The sequence below is a fragment of the Talpa occidentalis genome, unplaced genomic scaffold (genome assembly GCF_014898055.3).
Source record: "Talpa occidentalis isolate TD23 unplaced genomic scaffold, MPIMG_talOcc4v2.1 talOcc4.8, whole genome shotgun sequence".
Taxonomy (NCBI): domain Eukaryota; kingdom Metazoa; phylum Chordata; class Mammalia; order Eulipotyphla; family Talpidae; genus Talpa; species Talpa occidentalis.
Window position 1 is genome coordinate 45968925 of NW_023605194.1, and position 16984 is coordinate 45985908.

Consider the following 16984-nt stretch of genomic DNA (forward strand, 5'->3'; position numbering starts at 1 on the left):
AATTCGTAAAGCTAACAAAAGACACCTGGTTTGGGGCAACTAATTATAGTTCTGCTCAAATTAAGTGTGTGGTTGGTGGGGGGGGGGTGTTGGAGGGGGCGGCTATCGGGGTATGCAAAGAGAAGAACGCGGGATTACTGGTCTGGCCCATAGGATGGCCTCTTCCGGTCTCACAGGCTCTGAGGGGAGGGTGCGGGGCGGCTCCCGCGCCCCTGCAGCCGCGCGCCCCGCTCCACGTGCGCCCCGCGGGGCGGGAGGGGCCGCCCGCGCAGGCCTCCTGGCGCAGCGGCGTCGGCGCATGCGTGCCGCGCTGCGCGGGGTAGTGTTTTCCCTTTTCTGTGTGTCGGGGGTGGGGGTCCCCGGGTTTCTCCAGGTGGCAGTTTGCGGTCTGAGCGCGGATGGTGGAGCGGCCGGATGGCCTGGAGCTGCTGATCGAGAAGCGTCCCGGCAAGGAGGCTGCGCGGACCGCGGAGCGGTGAGCTGCTGGGGGTGGGTCGGGGCAAAGCGGGAGATTTGAAAGACCGCGGGAGGCGCCGCGCTCCACCTCCTGCAGGCCCGCAGCCCCGCGGCCCGCCTCGGGCCTGCGCACCCCGCGGGGTCTCTTTGGCCAGACCCTGAAGACTCCCTCGCCCAGAAGTTCACTCTTTTTCCCTTGATTTCACCTCTTCCGAGTCTGGGGCGTCCCAGCCGCCTTATAAAAGGGAATTATTGCAGCTGTCACGACGCTTCTCTCTGTGCTTAGTTGGCGGAATTTTCCCCAGGAGGAACGGTAGTGGTGCTCGGGAGCCCTGAGTAGTGCGCAGTTATTTGCAATATAATGATGATGCTAGTTGTTAACGGATCTTCGCGTTTTGGGGTTCTGATCTGCAATGCTTTTGGGGAGCTCCTTAAGGCGCCCCAGCCCGCCTTGGGAAATTCATAGCCTGAGGATCGGTGGGTTACGTGAGCGAAGTGGTTGCAAAATAATAGGACCCAAGGTTGGATGACAAAGATAATTTTATGGTAGTGTGAAGGCGTCTGGTGTAATAATTGAAGAGATTATACTGTTTTTGGATTATAACTGATAAAGGCTTAATGGTCTCTAGGAGGCGGACCTGTTGGGAGGACTGTTTTCTAGCAGAGAGATAGTATTTGGCACAATTTCAGGCAGCTGGGATTATTGGATAAAAGTAATGTGAAATTGACTTGCTCATTATAAATAAGAAATTTCTTAGTTACTCTGTGAAGGAATGAGTTCCTGTGACTGGTATTAAACTTGCTTGTTTACAAAGCAGGGATTCGTTGGTCCTTAATGAAATTTTATAGAAGGATTTCCTGCATTAAATATTCAATAGTAAGTTGGACGGGAGGATTTCTAAGTATACTGCTAATTTAAAGATTAACAATTCTGTGGCTCACAGTAGGACTTCCAGGAAATCACCCACACTACCTCATAACAGACATCTCTTTTATTTACAGTAAGGATAGTGTTCAAAACATCTCTTTTTGTAAGGTTTGCACCAATGGTAGGAATTTGTTGTTTAATATTTTTCAATTTATCTTTAATCCTCACAATCATGAATTTTCCACGGAGCTACTCCAGGAGCTTATATTTGGAAAAATCCACAGTGTTTACCTATTTTAGCTGAAAATCATTGTGATAAACTTTCCAGAAGAAACAAACCTATGAAAGTAGAAGGTTGGTTTATAGCTAAAGGGGATTAGGTAGCTTCTTATTTTATATTGTGCTAAAAGTTTTGTATATATGTGTTTTAGATATTGCAAAAAGATGGAAGCTTCCTTTTCTAAAACTGTTCTTTGCAGAAGAATGGATAATCGATTCCTAGTATTAGAAGTCGATATTGTGCAGAATGAAGATGGAAACCACGAAAAGCACCTCACCATCACTGCTTCCCAGTCACAAGAGTTTAAGGAACGATGTATACTTAGGAATGGCTGGTAATTTTTGTGTGACTTTGAGCACTGATCTGGCAGATTAAGGGTACCATCTTAAAATCATCACATGGGCTGTGTGGATGTTGCTATAATTTAGTTATTAATCAAGGGAATAATTTTGAACCCGAATGAATTCTACACGAAAATTGTCTTGTTACCCCAGCATTTCAGATCTTTTATTCCAAACTTGATTTTTATTGTCATTTAAAAATCAAGTACAAAGGGTCTCATTAAGTGACTCCTATTTCTCAATACGTTCTGTTTGAAATTGCAACTTAAAATTCACCGTAGTTCTCACTGAGCGCAAAATTAATTATAACATAAGAACCTTTTTATTATTATTTTTTTAAGATTTATTTTATTTGTTTATGCATACAAGAGTTGGGGCATAGGCAGAGGGGTGTAGGGGAGTGAGAGGATTCACCAGAGACAGAGCTGGGAACAGAACAGGCAGATTGACTGAAATACACTGCTGAGGGGAGCAGCGGGCCAGACAGGAGAGATCTGCTGTGCCTTGTGGGTTGGTTGCTCCCTGGTTGGGGATCTAACTCCTGCTGCAGTGGCTGCTGATAGCTTCATAGTGCTGAGACTTAACCCCTTGTGCCACCAGGGAGGCCCAATAGAACATTTTTAGACTCTAGATTTCTCCAAGTAAAGTGTAGTATTTGAAGGCAGAAGGAAGAGGCATGGAAAGTGGAGGTTTAACTTTGTCTAGACTCTGTCTGGATTGGATTGTTTGAATTAGATAAATAAGATTTTATTCTTGCTACACTGGCTTTGATTTCATGCCTCAGAAGTTTATAGAAGCTGTCCATATATTGTAAATCTTAAGAATGAGAATTAAGGGTCCCCCGATGGCCTACCGGTGAAGTCTCAGCACTATCACTGCAATGTCCTGAGTACAAGTCTGAAGGGAGCTAACCCATCAGACCGCTCCTGTTTCACTCTCTGCTCCCCTTAGCAGTGTATTTCAGTAGATCCACCTGTTCTTCCCACTCAATCTCTGGTGAATCCTCTTACCCTCCACTTTTTTTTTTTTTTTTAATTTATAGAGGCATGTTTTTATTTATTTATTTGTTTGTTTGTTTTGTTTATACATGCACTGGGTACAGTCAGAAGCGCGGGAGGGCGAGAGAATTCACCAGAGCCAGAGCAGGGAGCAGAGCAGGCAGAAGGACCGAAGTACACTGCTGAGGGGAGCAGCGGGCGGCAGGAGAGGTCTGCACGCCATGTGGGACCCTCCTCCGGTGGCCGGGGAGCAGCTGGGGATCGAACCGCTGCGCCGCAGAGGTCGCCGGCAGCTTCGCAACCCAGCGCTCAACCGCTGCGCCACCGGGGAGGCCCTTACCCTCCACTTTTGACCTATACCCCAGTTCTTCTACACAAAAATAAATAAAATCGTCTTTTTAAAAAAGAGAATTACTAAAATATGCAGCCATAATTGGAATTATATATCACACTATTGAAGATTTGATAGCTTTTGCAATAGACAAAAAACTAATCAGTTTTCATTTTTGGCATTTAAGGAAAACCCATTAGTATTCTCAGATATGTTTCAAAAGTAGAGTAGGGTCGCATGACTTGGGAATGATTCCGAAGACTGCCTCCTGGTGTTTAATTATTTTGTAAAGTCCCAGAAATTTAGAAATAGCTATTTTTTTGGGTAAAATACTCATTTATTTCTTGAAGCATCGTTAATATATTTAAATGTGGGAGCCTCAATTATGTATTTAGATTTTGCTTTATTTTCAGGTGCTCTGTACCAGTAAAGCCAGGGGACATCATTCATTTGGAGGGAGAATGCACATCTGATACTTGGATAATAGATGAAGATGTTGGATATTTGATTCTGTATCCAGACTTGCTGATTTCTGGCACAAGCATAGCCAGTAGTATTCGATGTATGAGAAGAGCTGTGCTGAGGGAAATTTTCAGGGTAAATAACACTAACAACTGTTCTATAAGGACTAGGAGTTTACAGAGCACTTTTATGCTTCTGTTTCTTCTAACCCTCCCAATAATCCTGTGAGGTAGTTAATATTGTAGTAATCAAACTGCATTTACCAATGAGGGAACTCAGGCTTGGAGAGGTTAAATCACTCTCTCAAAGTTGTATAGCTGCAAAGTGGTGGTGCTGTAACTGAATCTTATCAGTATTTAATAAAATAATTCTAATGAAAATAAAACTAAGTGATAAAATAGTTTATTTAATACCTCTCCAAACTTAACTTCATGTGATTTCCAATGAACTGAAAATAGATGTTATGGTATCTTTAAAAAAATTATGACATTTCAAACATAAAGAAATGAGTATAATAAATCTCTATGTTGGCTTACTCCTATATCCACACATTATATTATTTTGTAAGTCAGGGAAAACTGAGGATTTTTGGAAAACATAAGTATTTATTATATGCTATAAAATTAACAGTAATTCCTTAATCTAATGCCCAGTTTACCTCTAATGTATTTTATCAGAAATATGTCTTATTCAGTTGGTATATTAACATCAGTACAAAGGAAGGTATTTGTATTATGTTTGTAGGATATGTTTTAAATTTCTTTATAGTTATAGTCTGCCTCCTACCTACTTCCTTTGTTTCACTGCCATTCATTTATTGAAGAGCCTGGGTTTTTATTAAATGTTTCCTTTGCTTTCCAGAGTATTGTTTTAATTACACAATTTATATGTATGTAGAAATTCAAAATTACAGCTGAGCATTAGGAAAAAAGAAGGAAAAATAAATACCAAAATAGATATTTAATAGTCTTATTTGCCACTTACTGATAGTATATTTTATTAGCTGTTTTTCTTTAATTGTAGGGGAATATCAACTTTTTAACTCTGTGTGTGTGTATTTAACCACATATTATAAAGCAAACCTGAGCATTTTTTTTTTACTTTGGAGTAACTGTCAACTTGCACAGAACTTAAAAAGATATACAGATAGTTCTGTAAATTAATTTTTTAATCTTGATTGATGGTTTGTTGGACTATTAGTCTTTTGATAGCTTCAGTAGAGAGTTGTAGGCTAAAAAAATTTCTGTTGTGAATTTAAAATTTTTTGAGTGAATTTATATTTTATATTTGAATAGTATATTTTTTTTTTGCGTAAGTTTATGACCTGTGTCATTGACTTTTCTATTTGGGTAGGTTATAAAGTGAAATTAGTGATAGTATATCCTAAATATTTGAGATTTTATTGAACTTTCCCATATATTGGTTGATTATTTTTTTCAAAATGGAAATAGATATTTTTAAAAATAGCTCAAAATAATTAAGGTAGTTCTGAAAAGAAAAGAATAAAAGTGACCTATAGTTCTACTTACCAGGGAAAACAAGGTGTTTAATATTTGGCATTTTTTTACCTGTGTACTTTGGCAATGGTGGTTTAATAGATTAGGTAACATAAGATCACTTCTACTAAAATGTTGTAAAATAAAGTGTCATACAGTTTTTAAAATTTTTTGGTAGAGCTCTGATCCAGCCACACGTCAAATGCTGATTGGTACAGTTCTCCATGAAGTATTTCAAAAAGCAATAAGTGATAACTTTGCCCCAGAAAAACTACAGCAACTTGCTTTTCAAACTGTTCAAGAAATAAGGCATCTAAAGGAAATGTAAGTAGTATATATAGGAGAGAAAATACAGGTGTAATTTTATCATATAACTTCTTATATTCTATTAGGTATTTGACTATTCTATTATTTAATATAAATTAGTGAATTAGTAGAGGGTGGTGAGAGGATTCACCAGAGACAGAATGGGGGAGCAGAACAGGCAGACCAACTGAAATACACTGCTGAGGGGAGCAGTGGGCGAGACAGGGGATTCAACTTGTGCTGTAGTGGCTGCTGATAGCTTCATAATGCTGAGACTTTAACCCCTGCGCCACCAGGAAGGCCCTAACTTTGCCAGTTTTATGACTGAACAAGTTACTTAAAGATTCTGAAAAAGGGACTAACACCTATTTTGCAGATACTGTGACAATGTAGTTAATGTACATGAACTAATTTCTAATCATTGGCATTATCCTTGGTCATCTACAAGGATTGATGTGCTCTGCTGTTTCTTTCTTGACTCCTGTTGCAGTCCATCTTTTTTCAAACATGATTTTATTAGTGGTCATTCTGATTTCCATACTACTGGACATAAACAACTTTTCCAAAATGTAATTCTGTATTTTACTGTTTATATGGGGGAATATGTGCTCCAAAATTCCATTCAACTAATTTCCTGATCACATGTGATCCATTGTCCTAAAAATATTTTAGACCCCTGCATATGCCAGGCACTGTGTTAATTGCTTTTGTACATCTTATATAATCTCATTGCAACCTGTTGTAAATGAAGAAACTAAAGCACAGAGAAGTTGTCATCTGCTCATACCACACAGTTTAGCATTTAAAACTTGAGTAGATATAATAAGGTTTTGCTTTAAGAATTCTACTTAACACATTACTTGCCACTTTGCATTTAAAGTTCTTACTTTTTCTGTCGTACTCAAATGAGAATATGGTGGTACCTTATCTGTTGTGTATTGTATTATCTCTTGCCTTTAAACAGATCATATTAAAATTTTGTTACTTAAAATGACAAACACCTATTATCTCAGTTTCCAAGAGATCCGGAATTTGGAATAGGCTTTGAGGGGTGGTTCTGGCTCTGGGTATCCATTTGGGACTTCATGCTGAAGGCTTGGCTGTGGGGGAGATTCAGCTTCCAAGAAGATGCACTCATGACTGTTTAATTGAAGTCACGAGGTCTCGGTTCCTGGCCTCAATTTCTAGACACAAAAACGAGCCATTGGACTGCCCAGTGGGTCATCGCAATCCAGTACCTGCTTTCTTCACCTTGAATGGCCCATGAAAGAGCACGTAGGAAACCATGATGCTTTTATAACCTAGTTTCTGAATAATATTCCACTGTATGTATAGTATATGTCACCTTTTGTTTGTTAACTAGTTAATGGTTTGCTTATTTGGATGTTTTATCCTTACTTAATGCTTTCACATTTATTATCTCTTACTTTGGCAGGTACCGCTTAAAACTGAATCCAGATGAAATACAACAAGAAGTAGAGGAGTATCTTCCTTCATTCTCTAAATGGGCTGGAGATTTCATGCATGAGTATAGTTCAGCTGACTCCCCTCCGATGCAGCTCTCTCTGTAAGAGATCCATTTTGTTTATATGGTGTTCATTTTTTTTTAAGATTCATTTTATTTATTTATGAATATAATAGCCAGGGCATAGGCCAGAGGTACGAGGTGGTGGGGAGGGGTGTGTGAGAGGGTTCACCAGAAACAGAGTAGGCAGCAGAGCAGGTGGATTCATTGAAACACTGCTGAGGGCGAGACAGGAGAGGTCCCCATGTGGGTCAGCTTCCTTTCTGGGGATTGAACTCGTGTTGCAGTGGCTGTGGTTAGCTTCATAGTGCTGAGACTTAACTACTTGCAACACCAGGGAGTCACCAGGAATCTCTTGATTCCCAGTCCAGTGTTATCACCTTGATATCTCTGTATACACTTATTTATTTCCATTACTTCTGATGGTATTTTATTTGTGTCTGTCTGTGAAGGAAGCATTCCTTTGTACTTTGGTGTGAATAGTTTTCCCAGCAGCTTATAGCTAATCTTCTTTTAAAAATTAGCTTTGGAGCAGAGAATGAGACCTTTTTTTTTTTTTTTAAGATTTATTTATTTATGCATACAAGAACTGGGGTACAGGTCAGGCCAGAGGTGTGGGGTTTGGGAGGATTCACCAAAGACAGAGTGGGGAACAGAACTGGCAGATTGACTGAAATATACTGATGAGGGGAGCAGCAGGTGAGACAGGAGAAGTCTGCTGTGCCATGTGGATGGCTCCCTGGCCGGGGATTGAACTGTGCTGCAGTGGCTGCGGATAGCTTCATAGTGCTGTACCTTAATTCCTTGTGCCACCAGGGAGGCCCCAGAATGAGACTTTTAAAAGCCATTTAAAGAAATGGTCTTTCTCACCTATAAGTAGTAAATGTATATTTTATTTCTCATTACACTATGTTCTCCATTAGATAATTCAGATGATTTTTATAGTATTATGCTGATTAAAATCATAGTTCTTATATTGAAATACTGTTATTTGTTCTGTAAATCTCTAAAACTCACATTACTTTTTGTAGGGGAGTGAAATTTAGTAGCACTATTAAATTTATTACTTCTATTAAGTGCACATGTGACATTTTATAAATGTTTGCTTTATTTCATATAAGTATATTTGAATACATATTATGATCAGATAACATTTGGTAAGAGAAAAATTAATATTTTTGAAATTTCAGAAAAGTTGTAGCTTCCTTGAATTCCTCTATTATCATCATTAGAGACTATAGAAGTATACATAGTTTTATTTGGAGCATCCTGAAACAGCTAAAATCGCTGAAGGTAGCTTTCTTTTACTCAGAAAACATTTTAATTTTTTTTTACTATTATTTATTTATTTATTTATTTATTTATTTATTTATTTATTTATATTTATACAAGCACTGGGTACAGTCAGAAGCGCGGGAGGGTGAGAGAATTCACCAGAGCCAGAGCCGGGAGCAGAGCAGGCAGAAGGACCGAAGTACACTGCTGAGGGGAGCAGTGGGTGGCCGGAGAGGTCTGTGCGCCATGTGGGACCCTCCTCCGGTGGCCGGGGAGCAGCCGGGGATCAAACTGGTGCTGCAGAAGCTGCGGGCAGCTTCGCAACCCAGCACTCAACCGTTGCGCCACTGGGGAGGCCCAAAACGTTTTAATTTGTTAAGAAATAGTTGCCAGTCTAAATAAAATGAAATTAGTCATGTACCCTAACAGCCAGAATGTTTATAGTTTTTAAATCTTGATTTTCATATGATACGAAATGTTGTTACTAGAAAATATATTCTTTTCATGTAAGATTTCCATAGATTTACTATTTTATACAACTTACAGTCTAAAATAGGATTAGTAAAGGTAGCTATTACCTAACTCTGCAAAATAACTACTGCTTTGAAAATGAGTAAATTTCAGATAAATTTTAAAGCCTTTTAAGAGAGGCTTTAAAAGTCATTTTTGGCTCTTTAAATTTGCTCAACATTTATGTTTTCCTTTCACCTTCCCTCCTTTTACTCTTGACTTATTTAACAGGTAAGATGTTAAAATCAGAACAATGTAAAAAACAATGTTGGGTACTTATTTTTAAATATAGCAGCAGAGATGGATTCATTCAGTGATTAAGTAAACAAAATAATGAAGACATGTGGGAGTGGCACATGACTTCATGAGACTGTCACCTGGTGCTTGGAGGTGAAGTGTTCGATGATCAAGCCCCATACTGTGTAAATAATGGGGAAAGACAGATCATTCTTACCCACTTTAACATGGTGTTACAAGGAGGGATGCATCCCTTGCTACCTAGATTGTAACACATGCCAGCCACTAATTATTAATCTGTGTAATAATTGTATATCAGAATACTCAGATTGATATTATGAGGCTAGCATTCCAAATAATGAAATTATACAGTAATTAAAACCTGAGAAAATAAAGACCTGCGGTAGGGAGATTGTAGTAGGACATGATGATAAATATTAAGAAAATTTAAACTGAATAAAGCCTATATGTCAGTGGCTCTAAAACTTGAACGTGCATCAGAATCACTTGCATAATTTGTTAAACAAATCCCTGGGTCTCATTTGTAGAATTTCTGATGGAATAGGTCAGGTTGGGACCTGAGAATTCACATTGGTAACAAGTTTCCATGTAATGCTGTTGTTACTGGTCCAGGGACACACTTTGAGAATCATTATGATAAAGTTTTATAGACTCTCCCATCCCCACATTGTCTGTGTGCCAGCAAATGAGAAGTGAACTAAGCGTTCTAAAATTAAGTGTTTTTTTTGTTTCTTCATAGGCCAAGTGATGGTAATGAGAATTCAACATGTAATATTGAAGTACTAAATTCACTGGATATTGAAGAGAGCATTTGGTCCCCTAGGTTTGGATTAAAGGGCAAAATAGATGTTACAGTTGGTGTGAAAATACATCGTGGAGGTAAAATGAAATATAAGATAATGCCACTGGAACTTAAAACTGGCAAAGAATCAAATTCTATTGAACACCGTGGCCAGGTATAAATCTTTTTTTTATTTTATTTTTAAAGATTTATTCTATTTATTTATGCATACAAAAGCTGGGATATAGGCCAAGGTGAGGGTGGGGCGGTGAGAGGATTCACAGAGACAGAGTGGGGAACAGAACAGGTAGATGTACTGAAATACACTGCTTAGGGGAGCAGCAGGTGAGTCAGGAGAGGTCTGCTGCGCCATGTGGGTCACCTCCTGACTGGGGTTTGAACTCGGGCTGCAGTGGCTGCTGATAGCTTCATGGTGCTAAGACTTAACCCCTTGTGCCACCAGGAAGGCCCCAGGTATAAATCTTAAGAAAATTGAATGTATATAGTATATATATTATATTTATTTATGTATATTATATAGACACACATTGTTTTTGGTAAGATGGCCTTTTTTTTAAAAAGATTTATTTATGCATACAAGCGCTGGGGTACAGGCTAGAGATGTGGGGGGTGAGAGGACCCACCAGAGACAGAGTGGGGAATAGAACAGGCAGACTGACCGAAATACACTGCTGAGGGGAGCAGCGGACGAGACAGGAGAGGCCCGCTGCAATATGTAGGTTGCTCCCTGGCTGGCTGGGTTCGAACTCATGCTGCAGAGGCTGTGGATTGCTTCATAGTGCGGTGCTTAACCCCTTGCGCCACCAGGGAGGCCCAAGATGGCCATTTTAACAATGTTAATTCTCCCGATCCTTTCCATTTCTGTGTTTCTTTTTTTTTTTCCTAAATATTTTTTAAAGATTTATTTATTTATGCATATAAGAACTGGGATGTAAGCCAGAGGTGTGGGAGTGGAGGTGAGAGGATTCACCAGAGACAGAATGGGGAGCAGAACAGGCAGATCTACTGAAATACACTGCTGAGGTGAGCAGTGGGCGAGACAGGAGAGGTCTGCTGTACCATGTGGGTTGCTCCCTGGCCAGCTTGGGATGCAACTCTTGCTGCACAGGCTGCCAATTGCTTGATAGTGATGTCTTTAACCCCATTGCCACCAGAGAGGCCTTCTGTACTTCTTCTATTTCCTTTAACAGTGTTTTATAGACATAAACCTAATATAGGCAGTGACTCTCTTGGTAACTTTGACAAATAGTATGATTTTAGTGTTTAATTTGCTTACTTCACAAAGGGAAAATAGTGTCTAAAGACTGTCAGCTTACATCATTTAATTAGTTTTCCTCTTTAATTTATTAGAAACCTAAATAATAACTAAGAAAAATTCTAATTATTTACTGAGTAAAACTTAGAAGCATAAATAATTTCCGTAAAATTAAGTATTTGACATTGAGTTTATTGTGTTACCTTTATTAGTTTGACTCATGTTATTTTCAAAATGGAAATAATTGACCTTTTGATTTTGAAATAACATGTTGGTGCCTTCCCTGGTGGCACAGCGGTTGAGCATTGGGCTTCGAAGCTGCCTGCAGCCTCTGCAGCACCTGTTCTATCCCCAGCTGCCAGCGAGGGTCCCACATGGCGCGCAGACCTCTCCTGCCGCCTGCTGTTCCCCTCAGCAGTGTACTTCGGTCCTTCTACCTGTTCTGCACCCTGCTCTGGCTCTGGTGAATCCTCTCACCCTCCTGCACTTCTGACTGTACCCAGTGCTTGTATAAATAAATAAATAAATAAATAAATCTAAAAAAAAAAAAAAAAAAAGAAATAACATGTGGTTGCAAAACATTTAGGGAAATGTAGAAAGTTAAAGTTTTATTTGATAGCACTTACAATGTTTTCACAGCTTGTCCTATATACACTGCTAAGCCAAGAGAGAAGACCGGACCCAGAAGCTGGCCTACTGCTCTACCTCAAGACTGGCCAGATGTACCCTGTGCCTGCCAACCATCTAGATAAAAGAGGTTGAGATGTTTTCTCTGAATTTTACTTCTCTAGGTTTTATTTGTTTATTTGTTTTGAATTTCAGTGTTTGGTGATACGTATTTATACCTGACAACTGCTCTAATATTATACTTGGTATAATACAGCACTAGCTGTATATTTTTAGTTGTGGAATGTTGTTTAGAGAATTTTACCAATATAATTTACCATTGAAATGATTAACCTTTGTGAATTTTATTTTAGAAATCTTTATTTTAAACTTCCAAACATATTAGAGATGTTCTAAATAGCTGTATTTATCCTAAGCATTCACCTAATAAAATACTAACTTCCCCAAATTAACTGATATTATGTTTAAAGATTTATCCAGTGAAGAAATAGTTGAAGGAAATATCCCAAAATGTTAACAGGAGTTATTTAAGTATAGTAGAAAATATGAATGTTTTCCTTTTTTTTATTTTCCAACCTGAAGATTTTTACTTAAATAATGGGAAAAAATATAAATTTTACATAATTCTTATAAATACACCCATCCCTTTTTTGCCTTCTAGAATTATTAAAGCTAAGAAACCAGATGGCTTTCTCTTTGGTTCACCGTGTTAGCAAATCGGCTACTGGAATGAAGAAAACAAAGCTTGCTCCTTTGCCAGAAGTAATTAAGGAACAGCAGACTTGTAAATATTGTTCACAAATGAGCACCTGTGCTCTTTATAGCAGGTAAACACAGTTTTCCAAAAATTACTAGTTCAAGTAAGTACTCAATATGATTTAACATTGTTAACTGCTCTGGCATTGCTGATTTTGTTTTAGTTATTTTTCTTTGCATATAATATTTTGGAAATGAAGGGAATTGCAAACAATAACAACACAGTTCATATTTTCTAGCAAGCCTATTTCCTTGGGGAATAATAGAGTATTTTTTACAAGTTTAATAGAAAAACTTTTTCCAAAAGTGTATGTTTTAATTATACTGTGTCTAATTTCTGGGGAAATGAAATAATTTTATGACTTAATGGAGTCTATTTAAGAAAGATACAGTAGGGTCTCCCCAGTGGTGCAGTGGTTGAGCGCTGGATTGCGAAGCTGCCCACAGCCTCTGCAGCGCAGGTTCGATCCCTGGCCGCCGTGTGAGAGTCCCACATGGCGCGCAGACCTCTCTTGCCACCTGCTGCTCCCTTCAGCAGTGTATTTTGTCGGTCTGCCTGTTCTGTTCCCTGCTCTGTCTCTGGTGAATTCTCACCCTTCTGTGCTTCTGACTGTACCCAGTGCTTAAATAAATAAATGGAAGGAAGGGAGGGAGGGAGGGAGGGAAGGTATAGTGCCTCCCCAGTGGTGCAGCAGTTGAGTGCTGGGTTGCGAAGCTGCCCGCAGCCTCTGCAGCACCGGTTCGATCCCCGGCCTCCAGCAAGGGTCCTACATGGCGCAGACCTCTCCTGCCACGCTCCCCTCAGCAGTGTACTTCGTCAGTCTGCCTGTTCTGCTCCCTGCTCTGGCTATGGTGAATTCTCTCACCCTCCCGCACTTATGACTGTACCCAGTGCTTGTATAAATAAATAAATAAATCTTTAAAAAAAAAAAGATATAGTAATTTTGAACATAATGCAGTAGGTCCTCAATATTTATAATGTTGAATTATAAGTCATTTTGCTTAAAGACACAGTTTACAAGAGCCTTTTGACAATGTTAAGTGAGGATTTATTGTATGGCTTTTTTTTTTTCTTTTTTAGATTTATTTTATTTATGCATATAAGAGCTGGGTGTAGGCCAGAGGTGAGGGGGGTGAGAGGATTCACCAGAGACAAAATAGGGAGCAGGATAGGCAGATTGACTGAAATACACTGCTGAGGGGAACAGCAGGCGAAACAGGAGAGATATGCTGCGCCATGTGGGTCAGCTCTCTAGGGGGTGGAGGGTGGTTAGTTCCATGGCTGGGAAATGAACTCCTGCAGCAATGGCTGCTGATAGTTTCATAGTGCTGAGACTTAATCCCTTGTGCCACCAGGGAGGCTCCTGTACAACTTTTCTTAAGTGATATTCAAATAAATCTTTCATTTCTTAGTTGCTATTTTAATTCAGGCCTTTTGTAGTTAGATTCAGGGAAATTGGTTCTTCAAGACAGTTTGTTGTGATCCGATGGATTTGTCTTGTTTATATGTTTTTTTTTTCTGCTTATGGGAAGTTTATTAGCGGTCTTATGAAGTCATATGCATTTATACCTTTAGAGGCCAGTGAAAGTTTTGAAGGCCACAAAAACATTAAATATAGACTAGAAAGCAAGATCAAATCAGAGGCAAAGCTCTAATTCAGCCTGAAAATACACATTTAGGACTCCTAAAAGTTTTATATCAAGGATCTCTTAATGGCAAAGGTCTACAAATATAGGACCTCTGGGCTTAAAGCACAATTACATTTTTTTCGAAGTTGTATGTTTTATTGTCAAGGTTTTATGTATATTTGTTTCTATATAAAATATATTTTATTTTATATCCTACAGTATGTTTGTTTTTTATATTAAAACTAAAAATAATAAGTAAAGTTGGTATTTGAAATGCTTTTCTAAGTTTTTATGTCGATTTTCTTATGCCACAGAACTAGGTATACAAATATTGTGATTTTAAGAAATGCAGGAGTTCAAAAGCCAAAACTTACTGCATGTAGGAATGAAGACTAGAGTATGCCAAGCTTAAGTTGTTGTTTGGGGATCGTCACTGAAGACAAAATAATGCAATATTGAGTTTCTTATTCATTTTGTTTTGTAAAAAACCATTTTGCTTATAATATGTTGAAATTATGTTAAAGAAAATTGTGTCTGGTGGTTTTAAGTTATGGCAATTAGAAAATAAAGTAAAAAATGTAAAAAAAACAGTTATGATGATTGTCCTAGGAATCTCCTTTCATAGTGAACAGTGAAGTGTTTGTATACATCACTAACTTGGAGTTTTATATTTAGAGCAGTTGAGCAACAGATGGATGACAGTTCAGTCCCTGTTGACGTGCTGCCCAAAATGAAAGAAGAAACCCAGCATCTAAAGCATACACACCTAGAGTACTTCAACCTTTGGTGTCTAATGTTAACACTGGAGTCACAATCAAAAGACAGTAAAAAGAATCACCAAAATATATGGTTAATGCCAGCTTCAGAGATGTAAGTGGTCTATTGAATATAATAAAATTTTAGTGCTCTTGTATAAATAAAATAAAATCTTTAAAAAAATAATTAAATCCTTTTGAAAACACTAAAGGAATATATTACTATTTCTTCATATCAGGTTCAGGAACAGGTTATTATAGTTTGTCTTCTATAATGTTAACGTGTATCAGCACAGGATGCAGGGGCGTGGTTCGGGGATCAAAGTGCTGATACACACTTTGTTCAAAGATCCCTGCCTGTAGATGCAACACTTATCTGTAGCTCTATAACACTTATCTATTGCTCTATTGGTGAGAAACTATTTAAAAAACAATACAGAAGATGCTTCCTTAGAATTTACAACACTTCAGTGTAGATTGCGGAAAATGTAGACAGCATAGATAAAATCAATGTTAGCATTAAAGTTTCCAAGGGTCAGGTGAACAAGTAATTTGTAGAAAAAGGCAAATATAGTATTTATGTATGTGATGTAAATGGAAGCTTTCTCTTTTTCAAAGGGAGAAAAGTGGAAGCTGCATTGGAAACCTGATTCTAACAGGACACGCAAAGACAGTTTGTGATGGACAATATTTACACAATTTCCAACGTAAAAATGGTGCCATGCCTATCACAAACCTAATGGCAGGTGACAGAATTATTTTGAGTGGAGAAGAGAGGACTCTCTTTGCTTTGTCTAGGGGATATGTGACTGAGATTAATATGACAACAGTAACCTGTTTATTGGACAGGTAATTAAATGTTATTTTTTGGGGTGTAACAGCTTTATTAATATCTATTTCTCATACCATACAATTATCCATTTAAAGTATATCATTCCAATTTTTTATTGTATTCATAGAATTATGCAGGCGTACCCCAGTACCCCATAAAGAAGCCCTGTACCCCTTTGCAGTCACTCCCATAAGCAAACAACCGGTTTGTTTTCTCTCTTATAGATTTGCCTGTTCTCTGAACATTTTACATAGATGGAATCACATGTGGGTCTTTTGTAACCAGCTTCTTTCAGTGGGCATACCATTTTTGAGGTTCATATTCATGTGGTAGCAGCTATCAGTCAGTACTTGATTTTTTTTTTTTTAAAGTTGAGCTGAAATTCACATACCATAAAATTAACCATTAACGATTTTGCTGTGTACAGGTCAGTGGCACTTAGTATCCTCCCGCTGTTGTGCAACTATCGCTTCTGTCTGATTCCAAGACATTTTCATCACCCTGAAAGGATGTACCCTTTAAATCTTCATTCCCTTTTCCCTCCAACCTCTGGGAATACTAATCTGCTTTCTGTCTATGGATTTATCTATTCTGGATATGTCATATATTTCAAATATACCATATGTTACGTTTTGTTTCTGACTTCTTTCATTCAACATGATGTTTACAAGATTCATCCACATTTCAGTATTGAGCACAGCACCTCATTTCTTTATACAACTGAATAATACCCATTATGTGGCTAGAGCACGTTTTGTTCGTCTATTACACTAGCTGACGGACCCTTGAGTTGTTTCCATTTTTTAGGTGTTTGACTAGTGTTCTATGAATATTTGTACACAGATATTGCAAGGGGTTAAAGACACAGCGCTATCAAGTTATCCTCAGCCACTGTAGCAGCTGGCCAGGGAGCAACCCAGCAGCAGACCTCTCATGTCTCACCTGCTACTCCCCTCAGCAGTGTATTTCAGTAGATCTGCCTGTTCTGCTCCCCACTTTCACTGGTGAATAATCTCACCCCCTGCACCTCTGTTCAACACACCAGTTCTTATATGCATGTATAAATAAATAAATTAAAAAAGAGGATGAGAGAAGAGTTCTGTGCTCGGGATTCTTTGGGGGACTGTGACCTAGGTTAGATGGTGAGGTCAAGCGAATTGTCAACAAGTGTTTTAAGAGCCTGGTTGCCACTTAACTTGACCTTGATGCCTTATGTCCTCTC

The 16984-nt window shown here is 38.5% G+C and overlaps 1 protein-coding gene across 2 annotated transcripts in view; it reads left to right on the forward strand.

The window, feature by feature from the left end:
• Window positions 1-314: 314 nt before the first annotated feature.
• The window catches only part of DNA2 (DNA replication helicase/nuclease 2), a 30161-nt gene continuing 13491 nt past the window's right edge, over window positions 315-16984 (forward strand). Inside the window, exons 1-10 of one of the 2 annotated variants that reach the window (XM_037496365.2) lie at window positions 315-475; window positions 1756-1938; window positions 3688-3871; window positions 5411-5556; window positions 6974-7105; window positions 9846-10062; window positions 11803-11920; window positions 12452-12617; window positions 14851-15045; window positions 15549-15779. In XM_037496365.2, the coding sequence (XP_037352262.1) occupies window positions 399-475; window positions 1756-1938; window positions 3688-3871; window positions 5411-5556; window positions 6974-7105; window positions 9846-10062; window positions 11803-11920; window positions 12452-12617; window positions 14851-15045; window positions 15549-15779 (1649 nt within the window). In that variant the 5' untranslated portion in view covers window positions 315-398. The remainder of the gene's footprint in view (window positions 476-1755; window positions 1939-3687; window positions 3872-5410; window positions 5557-6973; window positions 7106-9845; window positions 10063-11802; window positions 11921-12451; window positions 12618-14850; window positions 15046-15548; window positions 15780-16984) is intronic. The other variant, XM_037496367.2, reaches the window with a different exon arrangement.